Source organism: Hyposmocoma kahamanoa, unplaced genomic scaffold, assembly GCF_003589595.1.
Source record: "Hyposmocoma kahamanoa isolate Upper Pololo Valley unplaced genomic scaffold, ASM358959v1 64, whole genome shotgun sequence".
NCBI lineage: Eukaryota > Metazoa > Arthropoda > Insecta > Lepidoptera > Cosmopterigidae > Hyposmocoma > Hyposmocoma kahamanoa.
Genome location: NW_020653852.1, coordinates 12,606,365 through 12,619,576, shown reverse-complemented (window position 1 = coordinate 12,619,576; position 13,212 = coordinate 12,606,365). Strand labels below are relative to the sequence as shown.

Genomic DNA, 13,212 nt, shown 5'->3' with positions numbered 1-13,212 from the left:
TACGAACCTATACTGAAGTGTTCTAAGAGTTCATGGTAAGGCCCCTGTATTGCTTATTAAGCATGTACAGGGCGACAAAAAATAAATCAACGGGACAAAAGCTTACGATAAGAGACGATAGTAATATTAAATTACATAATTGTAAGATCCAACGTTTGTTGGAGAGATTTTATCTTATTAATGAGAGAGTAATAAAAGAAATCATGGTAGTAAAACCTTGTGATGTTCAATAAATTTCATAAAGAAAGTAGTTTTGAAAGTCTTGGTTTCGTGGATGCACATTGTTTACTTTTTAAAAACGCCATCTTACAGAGTGATTACAACCGTCTGCTATCTATTACAGGCGGCAAACAGCCACCATCAGAGCACGCGGCTGTGTGGGTGCCAGATAACGAAGCTTCCATCTGCATGCACTGTAAGAAGACACAGTTCACTGTCATTAACAGGAGAGTGAGTATAATTTTAGCGCTCTGTGGCATACTTAGCAGTAGTGGTAGCAGTTCACTTGGTAAATTATATATTTTTTGTTTATTTTGGTACAAACAGTCGTTACAAAATTAAGGAATATAGAAAAAATGAAGCTAGAGTTGTCGCATCCAGCCTCCATGGACCAGGGGACTGTCTGACCCCAAAGACAGACTACTAGACTAACTGGAATTCAAAATTAGACCGTTTTTCTTTTGAACTTAAGACGACGACCGGCTTTCTTTTGGAAAAAAGACGACGGGGGGAGTCTTGACTAAAGGCGCCTTCAAACTAGGGGAGGCATAGAAGCGCTGCAGTGTTAATTTTCATACAATATCTATAGTCTGTCTTTTTTGAAGATGGAGTAAAATGACATTTGCAGGGTTGGCAGTTTAAGCAAAATTTTAACTAGTCATGTAGTTGTTATCGACAATTTTATCGATAAAATGTAAAAGTAGATAAAATTTTGCCAAAAATGTCTGAATTGTGAATGTTACGATGTTCTAATGATTACTAATTGCTTATTGTATTTTTTATTCTTATTTTGACTGTTAGTCTTAGTTGAAATAAGTTTTTAGCCATACACATTTTAATAAGGACAGGCGGATTTGATTATGTATATTCAACATTAAATATATCTCCTATTTGTATTTTTAAATATATCTCCTATTTGTATTTTTTATACACGTACTGTTAAATTTGTTGTATGTTTGCATTTTCAGAAATTAACAATTCAAATGAACCTGTGCCCAACAGTTGCACGAATAATTGCCCAATGATGATTTAAATGAAATAAGTTAGGCTATTTATTTAATCAACATGCAATCGATAGTCGATATAATCTTTATCGACTGCAATCACTAGCTGCTTGCAAGCGGGCAACACTTTTGTGCAATGAAATGTCCTTTTTCTCCGTCTCAAAAAAGACCGATTTATAGTCTGCAAAAGTGGCGCGACTGCGCTTCGTAATATTGTATAAAAATTAGTAGTAATGCGTTAGTAATGCAGCAGTGGCTGCAGCGTTTCTATAAGCGTCTAATTTAAAGGCGACCTCAAGCTCTGACGCGAGCAGACGACTCCACATGACTAAATTTGTATAGGCAGACTGTACAATGCTGTAGACATCGAGTATCGGTATTACACTTAAATAGTAATAAAATTGGCCATTCCATGTATATTGCAATCATTACAAAGTAACTATGAGGGCAATGCCAAAAGTTAAATAATAACAATAAAAATCATTTATAGAGATTTTTTGTGAAATAACTCCAATAGTTTTGTTATGATTATGAATACAAAGATCGAACACACAGAAAAACTTTTCGTCGACCCAGTGCGAATTGAACCCACGTTCATGCTGCACCGTAGATTTGCTCTAACCATCTAAGCCACGGGTGCAGTTACAGAGTCGTCGAAATTAGTCTAGACATCTTATTTTGTAATTGCAAAGATTGGACTTTAATTTTTTTTTAAAGAAATTGATGAAAAGTTCAAATGCACCGCGGAGAAACACGTGTGCAGTACATTTGAGTAACAGTAAGAGCAACAACTCTTACTGTTCTCCTTGAACATTTGGCACAAATAAATAAAATGTCTTTGTTTGCATGTTTTTAGCATCACTGCAGAAAATGCGGCTCAGTAGTATGCGGTCCGTGCTCATCGAAGAAATTCCTGCTTAAGGGACAGAGCGACAAGCCGCTGCGCGTCTGCCTGCAATGCTTTGACGAGCTCAGTCGCCAACAGCGCCGCCCCAACAATCCGCAATCCTCGGCCCTCGGTCAGTTTCCATTAATTTATTTATTTGAATATAAATTTACCAACGGTTCCATAAGCACAATATATTCTACCACGCATACAAACTATCACTTTGTTAAATTGCGAATTTGAACGCTACATACATATCTGAGGTTCAATTATCAATTAACAATTCTGACATTTTCGTTTTTAGAGTACAGCTACGCAAACTAACTAAAAAATGCTAATACAAACCTAAATATAAATAAAAAAATTTTATTTAGGTTGCAGTTTTAATTTAAAGTTTTTAAGGTCTCTTCATGATTAATAAAAACACGCTAATTGACGGGTCTCTAAAATTGATACAGTCAGTTTAAAACTCGCTGCTCGTTTCGAGTTTACCCTTAATAAAAGATTCGTCATCATTCTAAAATGACCCTTATTTGCTATGACTTACATATTTATTTATTATATTCTAATGTCGTCTTCTTCTTTTAAATGCTATGGCCCTATCGAAGTAATCGATGAGTTCGCCAATGTCAAGTTGAGGAACACACGCGTCTTTACTCAAAAATTTCGACAAAATTCACTGATGGAAGAATCTACGATAGAGAAACTACACTATTACAGAAACAATTTTTTTTATATAAATTTACACAGCACATGCACAAAGGGATTGCATTAAAGTTTAAGTACGTCTTAAACCAATGTTTAAGTTGTTGTGTTAAGAGTGTCATTGCAAGACACAAGTCTAAACAAATTTTGTTTCCTTAATTGCAATTACAATAAGAAGAACTAAAGATGATCACCACTGTTTGCATGGTCTAATTTTTTTAACCTAAAGTTGCCTAGTAGAAATTATTACTTATCAATAAGGCCGCCTATTTTGCATCAGCTTATTTGTAACGTAGTTGAGTTCCAGTTCTGTGTTGCCATTGTATTTTTTTTGTGAATGTTTAATTCATGTATCCATCAATTAATTTGGAAATCTTTTAAGATGACTTTACTTGATGTATTATGAAATTATGTTCCTCCCAAACAAAATTACCGCTGATTGAATGTTGTGAACCTTAACTCTATACACATTCAATTCTCATTCAAACAACTATGAACAAAAATTACACAGTTTACTTTGTTACTAACAGCCAAATAACGACAAGTATATCATATAGATTAGATAAGTGGTGCTTGTGTTTTCGCTACGCCACAAATTTTATCTATAAATATTATGTTTTTGATATGCCATGATTTAAGAATAATGTTTCATTAAGTTATAATAGGATATTTGACTCAATTTTATTTTTTTTACTGCCATAAAAAATGATGAACTTCTTTTCCCTTTTTTTTTAAATAAAAAGTGTGCTTTAGACCTACATCTCACATGATGAAGTAACGATGAATCTCATATACTTCCTACCCATTGTCAAAACGGACAAGCCTTTTCTGTTTTTCTACAGTTCGTAATTAAATTATATGTATATTCCGATACACCATTTCTTAGGGTCACTGTAACGTCAGTACTGACGTTTTTTTGTTCTTTGCGTAATAATTATATAAATCAATTCACGGGCAATTTATATACTATAAAGCCCTTTCACATTCATATAATAATAATATCTTTTACACTGATAACCCCGCCCTAGAGAAACCCTGTGTCGCGGGTGCTATGGACACACTAATAGATAACCACAAATTACACCCAAACTCAGGAGAAAAGTAAATGTAAGCCATACAAATATTTCTGGAATCGACCCCGAGACATCTGCGTGGTAGTTCATCGTGGTAACCGTTCGGCCACGGAGACAGTTATTTATAATACAAACTATATATTAATATACAAACGCGCGTTTCAAACGCTCGATAGCATCGCGACACTTGCGATTTATATTATAGGCAGTTGCATCGATGCAAAAGCGCGATTGCATCAATACGGTCGCTTATGTTGAATCATTAAAAACGTGGATCGCGATTGTATCTCTGTTTAAGTCGCGCGTGTGTAAGGTTTGCGATAAGCGACTGATGCTACCGATGCGCTGCTAAAAGTCACACAACCGCTCTTACTGCGATTTTGGATTATTTTTTTTATAATATCAAGTAACGGGACGAACAAGCCGTGGGCCCGTTGGTAAGCGATACGCCTGTCTATAACAGTTGCTGTGCCACTCTGAGCTTTAAATCGCAAAGATCGGAGGGGCACTGCCACTGCGCCCATCACTCTGAGACCTAAGTTGACAAGTCCCATGTGCCTGTAATTTCACCAGCACCCCTACCCTTCAAGACTGGAACGCAATAATGCTCACTTTACTGCTTTGCGGCAGAAATAGGTGGCCCCTATTTCTGGACGAACTCTTTCACAAGGAGCTCTACTCCTGCTAAATTTGAATGAACAATGAATTTGTCTTTTGTAATTGCAGCGAAAACAGCGACAGACGCGGCTGGCTCGGGTGGCGACTCGTCTCCCGACGACGACAGCGACGATGAAGATGATCGTGTCACCGCCACCGAAGTTAAACACGATGAGGTCAGTTGTTTAAGATAATCTACAACCACACTCGTAGTAAAACAATCCATAACACAATATTTACATACATGCTCTCTCAAGTCGGTTCCTTATTACCAGAGTTCGAAATAGGTAGAGCATATTTAGATAAACTTCTAGTAATATGGATAAGTAAAATGGATAATACCTCCCCCCTAGTGTTGTTAAAAAACCGGTTTTTTTAGGTGAAAAAAAAAACATGAAATGAAACCGTTTTTTTTTCTGGAGTACGTTTTTTTCTAAAAGTATGAAAATAAAAATATGACAATTGTATTTTTTTACTACATTTCCTCTTTTGTTGTTAATATTATTCTTCGTAGATAAATTGCACAAAATAAATGGGCAACTCTCGTAGTGTTGTCAATTTGTGGCGGAATTCAACTCAATTGAGTATTTTGTGGGATTGACGCTATGTGGAAAAATGCGGGGTTTTACCTTTTTTGCATTGGTGTTGCATCGCTACTTTGATGATTACTGATAAAAACACTACTTATTTATTTATCTAAGAGCGATATCAATATTTTTTCCACATCGCACATATCCCTTATATAGCAACATTTACATAGAATTATTAGCAAGCCGCTTATACATAGGGCGCATTATAAGTTTCCGGAACTGGCCACTTACATAAACAATATTTATAAAGTAATTACAACATTTGAAAATGGAACTCTTTGGCTTTAGAATATAGTTTGTTTCATCTGACTGTTACTTGTTTTTACATTGTGGCGTCATTTTAGAAACTGGTTGTCTACATCACTATGGATTTAACTCGTGAAAATATTCGTAGTATGATTTTCTACGACTTTAAGAGTCGTATTCCAGAACTCTACTCAGTGCTCAAGTCTGGACTTGAGTATGATTTAAAGCACTAGAAATCATACTCAAATCGTTGCCATTAGGGTCATATTCCAGTGCTTTAAATCGTACTCTAATCCTTACTTGAGCATTGACTAGAGTTCTGGAGTACGACTCTAAGTGTAATTTAACAGCTCAGCGGAGCTTCGCTCGGCTTCAAACTGCTTTTGGCGATGAAGCACCATGCAAGACGACTATTTATAGTTGGTTTGCAGAATTCAAACGCGGTCGTGTGAATCTCAGTGACAAATTTCGTGATGGTCGCCCGATAAGTTTTCAGAATGAATAAGAAAAAAACCCAAAAAGGGTCAGAAATGAATTTATTGTTTCTCAAAATAATCTCCGTTAGCGTTAATGCACTTTTTCATACGAATGAACCAAGCCGAGCGAAGCTCCGGTGAGCTGTTAAATTACACTTAAAGTCGTAGAAAATCATACCACGAATATTTTCACGAGTTAAATCCATGATGTAAACAACCAGTTTCTAAAATGACGCCACAATGTAAAAACAAGTGACAGTCATATGAAACCTTAGAATAATAACGCATAGAATGATAGTTTCATATCAAACGAACTGTCACAAGTGAGGCAAAAACCAAATTCATGTAGGCGTAAGCAACTTGTAACTACGCTCGTCGGCACGCACACAAATATACAAATAATGATGCCATGGAATAACATTTCCCTCAAAAGTGGGGAAATTGTATCTTGCTTAACTCATAATTAAGTTAAAGGTGCCTACAGATTTGCCCGACATTGTCGATCAGGTGCCTACAGATGTGCTCGATTTTGTCGATCGTTACTGTCGATCGACAATGTCGATCAGGTGCCTACAGATATGTTCGGTTTTGTCGATGAAAAACGAATATAGCACTTATTTGTAAATCCAAGATGGCGGACACGATTTTTCAAAATATGCTATATGGGTATCCTTTTCGAGGTATTTGGGGATGCTCATTACGAATATGGCACTCATTTCTAAATCCAAGATGGCGGACACGAGTTTTAAAATAAATGCAATATGGGTATCATTTTCGAGGTACTTGGGGGTGCTCATTACGAATATGGCACTCATTTCTAAATCCAAGATGGCGGGCACGATTTTTTCAAAAAAATGCTATGTGGGTATCATTTTCGAGGTATTTGGGGATGCTCAATGTGAATATGGCACTATTTGTAAATCCAAGATGGCGGGCACGATTTTTCAAATAATGGCAAGTTGGGTAACGTTTTCGAGGTATTTGGGAGTGCTCATTACGAATATTGCTTTTCTTTGAACTGTCGTGTTTGCCATCTTGGATTTAGAAATGAGTGCCATATTTGTATTGAACATTCCCAAACATCTCGAAAACGATACCCAACTTGCCATTATTCGAAAAATCGCGCCCGCCATCTTGGATTTAGAAATAAGTGCCATATTCGAAACCTAAAACCGAAAATGCCATAAGCAAACATTAAAGAAAATAACTGTTAAAATAGATTAAAAAATCGCTTAAGAATGCTCCCCTTTTAAGAAAATAAAATATTTCAATATAAAATATTTCGCTTGAGTTACGAAAAGAAAGACATTATAAGAAGCTATCAAAGTTGTACTGGTGGTGCCAACACTATAGTAGAAACAAATATATACTGTAAATTTGTTGCAATATGTGCTCCAATTAAAATAAAATTAAAATAAATAATTACTCAATAAAGCATGAACGCAGAGCCGTTAAAAGTATTATAAAATAATTAAGTGTCCCAATCACTTACAGGAGTTAACGAAAACATTTAATGTTTAATCAAGTAAATATTAGTTCAAGATGCGCAAATAAATCGAAATTACAGGCACCACTAAAATTTACTTAATATAATTATTTTAAAACAGAATAGCAAAATGGGGAGAAAAAAAATTCGTTACTTTGCAACACTTTCGTATCTTGTTGCCGCGAAATTATTTATCTGTTTTAGTGAATATTTACATAAAAAAATGAGTTGAAACGCATTACTTACTTGTGGAATGCGATGTTAGTGTCTATTTTATGTTTGTCTGTTGTATTTTTACACCCATTTACCGCACGTTGCGTCATTTTTAGCAAAAAATTTTGGAGCTGTTCGCGGTGCAATATGACCTTGAGCACTAACAGCCCGCGCGCTCCTGGGAGCGCGTTTGGAAGCCTCTAACTTGCCTCACTTAGCGTGTGCGGGCTAGGTTTCTATGCGTTATTATTCTAAGTATGAAACAATCTGTATTCTACAGCTAAAGAGTTCCATTTTCAAATGTTGTAATTACTTTTTAAATATTGTTTATGTAAGTAGCCAGTTCCGGAAACTTATGGTGCGCCCTATGTGTTCACATATATATATTATTAAAACAAAAGTTAGTGTCTTATTTTATTTCAGTTATTCCATTTTACTTTTTCTGAAAAAAAAAACCAAATTTTGAAAAGACCAGAGGTACTGTGTTTTTTTTTTCAAAAATGTGAAAAAAGAACATTTGGTATTTTTTCAAGTTACAACACTGCTCCCCCTGAAGCACTGGAATGATTGAAAGAAAAGCAAAAAAAATCAAATCAAAAGAAAAAGAAACAAATGGCGGGTTTTAATAGTTATTAGAAAATTAAAGATAATTAATTTTTAATTTACGTATATTACGTTGTGCGTTTCTTGATTATTTGTTACCATTAAGCTGATGGCTCTGAAGCCAATGCTTTATAAATAAATAAATAAATAACAAAACAAAATAGTTAATAAAGTAATTTTACTTACAATTACAGATAGAAACATAAAACTGTTATTGGTTTGCATTGTAGACACACACAGCAATGTATTACAACAAATGGATTAAAAGAGAAAGACACAGAAATAAAAATAAAAATGAATATGTATAAAAATGAAGTGTCTCGTGTATGGTGCTAATTTAGTGCGACTGAGATGCACTCCATGGGACCCACATAATACCAGCGCGCGCCGTGGCTGTTCTCTGCCACGGGATAAGCTGAGTGGTGCCCATTCAGTACCTTTAATTGTAATTTTAATTTATTTTCTAATTTATAAGTACAGTTTAAAATGAATGGTACTGAATAAAAAAAAATTAAAGATAAGAATCAAAACAAACAAACAACAAGAAATTAAAATTTATTTTATTAAATATCATGATGTTTTTATTTAAAAGCAGTTTAATTAAAAAATACTCCACTAGTTTGTTATTATTATAGAACCACGGGAACGTGGCCCCGATGTGGCAACAGACGTTGGTTCGAGTACAGTCAGATCGAAGGATTTTTTCTTTGTGTTGCTCGTTGTCTGTATCAATTAATAATTACAAAAGAACAACAAGAAATTAAATTAAAATACGTAAAAAGCCAAACACTAACCTAACGGATAATGATCGACACCTTGTGTGTGCTGTAGCAAACATATATATATATATATATCATGGCTCAGTGCGAAATTTGCTCTAAAGCAAAGCACTACTTTTCACATACTTTTCAGCATCACCAGTGATCGGAATTCTCTGTTTCTAATGAATAGATAAATGTCTACATATAAATACAAGGAATGACAGAGTAGTTAAAACCACCATATACATATTAATTAATTACTTTTGTTCGAATTCCGGGATCCCGGAAATACCTTTGTTGTATCGTAGGATGAAACTACTCAGCTAAAACTACTCACCTAGGACTGAGCTGAATTGGATTTTAAAGTAATTCTAGTGGTGCCATGTAAAGAACGCATGCATTTAGAGTTACTTACAATTTCAACTTTCTAGGTGAGTAGTTGTATCCTGCTATGTAGTTAAACTATTACCGGAAATCCGAAATTCGAAAAATTTCAATTTTTAATTTGTATTTCATTAATATTTGGTAGTTAACCACTCTATGTCACTCCTTGTATATGTAGACATTTATCTACTCATTTGGAACAGCCTATTCCTTTGGGGCTAGCGCGTTGCGGTGCATCAAGACAAAAAAATTTAACGCAGTGCCGTAGTAAAACGATTGCTAGTTACACATAAAAAATAAACAAAAAAATATAATAATTCCAAATATAAATTCTCTCTCTATTTTGATCTCTGTCTATTAGTGGATATCGATCACGTGACCGCACTGTCTTTTTACAGCAGACGATTTGTCTTTGAAGATTCGGTACATGATCGCCCTTGTCACCTGCTAATGTTTGTCCCTTAGAACGTAATACCTTCATTTTGTTTTAACATTTTATTCGCTTATAACATTGTCGACTACAGACCTACCGCTTAACTGAGGTAGACGCCGCAAGTACAGCAATTTGTACGAAAATCAAGCGTGCTACATTTAGTGATGGAAACCTCCCGCTCGCTCTAAATCGATTGATTGAATCGATTAATTGAATGGAATACGCATGTTTAATTTTCAATTTATCGATTCTAAATAGAATAATTTGCTGATTACAAATAGCCGTAATATTAATATAGTAGAAAAATACTAGAATAAGAGCCTTTATTTTACTTGTTTTTAAAAAAAGTTGATTACTTAAAAAAAATCAAGACTTTAATTTTTAATCGACTTCAAATATTAAAATTATTGTCCTTCCAATAAAATGAGCTTATTATACAACATCTTTTTGTAATAGAAGATTTTATCGATTAACTTAAATAATGGAAACGCACCTCAATATAATTATGAACTTGGACTGTCTTAATTAATTTTTCTGTTGGTAATTGATAAAATTGATGAATGGCAAGACAAATGAAAATGCTACTGCTGTCAAAATATGGTAAAATCTTATTAATCAGAAGAGGTTTACTTAATGACGGCCTGATGTGAAATTTTTGTGATTTGTTTATTATTTTTCGGATTTCTAACTCTGCTACTCTGCATATTTTGATAGCATCTATCTTAGGTGGGATAAACTAGACCACCTTCGTCCTTGAAAGCAACGAGCTCATACGTATGACCAACTCCAGATTTTTGTAAAGACAGCGCACTGTTAATTCATTGCATTATATATTTTTTTGTATTACTCGTACTACATATCCGGCGATGTATTATGTATTATTTGCTCACTGTATTCGGACATTCGAGGCAACTTGCTGCAAAAATTATCGAAATTACAGATACTACTGATAATAGATACTACAAAACTGAAAAACCAACGAAACGTTACTAAACGTTATAACAAAAGAGTTATAGAATATTTTTATAATATTGCTAAGGTCATATTAATTTTCGTCCCTTTGTTTTCAAAATCGATCAGAATCGAGACAGTGTTGCCTAACGTATACATCACTAAATGTTAAATTTGGCCAAAAGAATGTACAAGCGGCCGTACCACGAAACTGAATGCATTATACAAAAGTGCGTTCGTTCGATATTCATGGCGTATTAACAAAGGATTACAAATATATCGCACCAAGTTAAAGCCGCAACGTATTACAAATTTTAGGCATGTACTCAATTGCATATTTGTTCTCTCGAAATTCATACGAAACCAAAATAATTGTTTTTAAAATAAGTTATGCATCTTCTGATTATAAAATCACTTGCCAGTGGAAGGAAACGTTCCTGTTTACCCGTTTACCCACAGTTATGGTTCTTTCTTTTTTTCGTGTTTTCGACTGGTGTTTATCTACGATAACGGTCGAGCGTGTTCTGAAGTGTAGCAGACTTTTCACTTACTTTGGGCACGCGAAGTACGTACACTTGCGGCGTCTATCTAGATATATGTCTGTGATATATCTACTCCCTACCAGCTGTTCCGTGTGTTGGGGACCACACCGTCACTGATTGGGATAAGTGGAATTTAATTTTCACTTATCTCTATGAATAAAATCATGACGTGTATAGTACAGTTTCAATAAAAATATCTAATTATAATATTCAAAGTAAGGGAACGAAAATACATAATCCGGGACAAAGTCGTACAAGATACACAAATGCAGCTAGCAAGCAAGCAAGGCGCCTATTTTGCGTGCTTTTTGTGATCGGTTTAATGCGATTCCTTGTCGATAAGTATGGTGACCGATTTCCTTAAGCGATCGTGTACCAACCTTGTCTATATCTCCTCTTTCCAGGCAATATGCAACTTTGCAAATGTTGTTGTTCGAATTTTTAATCAATTAATACATATCGTAGTGAAATCCGCGTACCTCCCACCCCCCTGTAATGAATTTTAATCGGTATGTACTACAGCACAAATGTCATTTTCCCATTATAAGCTTATGCCACGTTTGCAGACTACTCACTTTTCTCGACTGATTTCGAGGCCTGTGCACATCATATTGCACTGGGACCTCGTCTGAATCTGCAGTCCAGATTTTCCTTCGATAATTCCCTCTTATACACAATTTCACATCACGTACATGACAGTTTCAATATTTCTGCATTTAGAAGTAAGAAACAAATTTCTTTACTTGTTGCTAATTAACTGTTTTTCCTTTAGTATGCTGCAGCCTTTTATATAGGTAATCTTGGTTTTTTTCTCGGCTTCTTAGGGTCGTATTCCAGAACTCAATGCTCAAGTCAGGACTTGAGCAAACTTGAGTATAATTTCAAGCAATGGAAATACGACCCTAATGGCAAGGACTTGAGTATGATTTTCAGTGCTCACTGCAATACTCAAGTCGTGACTTGAGTATTGAGTAGAGTTCTGGAATACGACCCTTAGTAAGAAATTTGTGTTCCTTCGGGTGTTCCGAATACCTCCGATGCATGGTTTATAATTATATAATTGGAACTTAGCGCCCAAAACTTTAGTTCTCCGGTTTCTTATCTAGAAGGTTGACAAGGTCCCGCAGCCTGCTATTATTATCTTTTCTTCATCGATCACTATCTGCATTCCTGAGCTGTTACGTCACCCATGTACGTCCGCACGTACCGACCCTGCACTTCTGTCTATAGAGTTGTAACTCGAGGACAGAAGTCTCCAACCCCGTATTTTCTGACCCCATTCTCCATCATCATCTGTCTCCACTTTCACCACTACACTCTTGCACCATTTTCACTCTACAACACTAACTCAGCACACATATTCGTCTTCGTTATTTTTTTCATTTAACTGTAAATATCTCTTATTTTCTTAATTCATTAAATAAAATTGTTACTTGTAAATAAATTGTTTTTCTTTTATTTCTGTATCAGCTTCACGACAATATCGACGCCGGAAAGCGATCTTGTCGTATCTCGAAAAATAGGACTTTACACTAGAGCCGAAAAAGTATTTCTCTTTCATTTGAATTAGTAGAAAGTCAATTTTAAAGTATGGTGTATATAATCATACTTTAAAATTGACTTTCTACTAATTCAAATGATGGCCCTGGTGTAAAGTCCTATTTTTCGTGATACGACAAGATCGCTTTTCCGCGTCGATATATCAGTTGCCCAGTTTCAAATCATAAATGACCAGTATATTTTGACCCCGCCTTGCATGGGTCAACTCTAGTGAACTATCACACTATTACATCAATTCAGTGTCCATGACTTACTCGTCAGCCTTTTGCATAGTGTCCCTTACGACAGTAACAGACGTAATTCTAATTTTGACATCAAAATTGTACGTTACGTTTATTCATCATAAAGGGAATGTTATGTCGACTTATAGTATAATTGAATGAATGAATGAATGAAATATTCTTTATTGCACATAAAATTACA

At 35.1% G+C, this 13,212-nt stretch overlaps 1 protein-coding gene across 2 annotated transcripts in view; it reads left to right on the top strand.

The window, feature by feature from the left end:
* The window catches only part of LOC113230653 (pleckstrin homology domain-containing family F member 2), a 27,520-nt gene that overhangs the window by 8,253 nt on the left and 6,055 nt on the right, over positions 1-13,212 (top strand). For both annotated transcript variants that reach the window (XM_026464667.1, XM_026464666.1), the window contains exons 5-7: positions 344-450; positions 2,080-2,242; positions 4,614-4,720. In XM_026464667.1, coding sequence (XP_026320452.1) covers positions 344-450; positions 2,080-2,242; positions 4,614-4,720 — 377 coding nt within the window. The remainder of the gene's footprint in view (positions 1-343; positions 451-2,079; positions 2,243-4,613; positions 4,721-13,212) is intronic.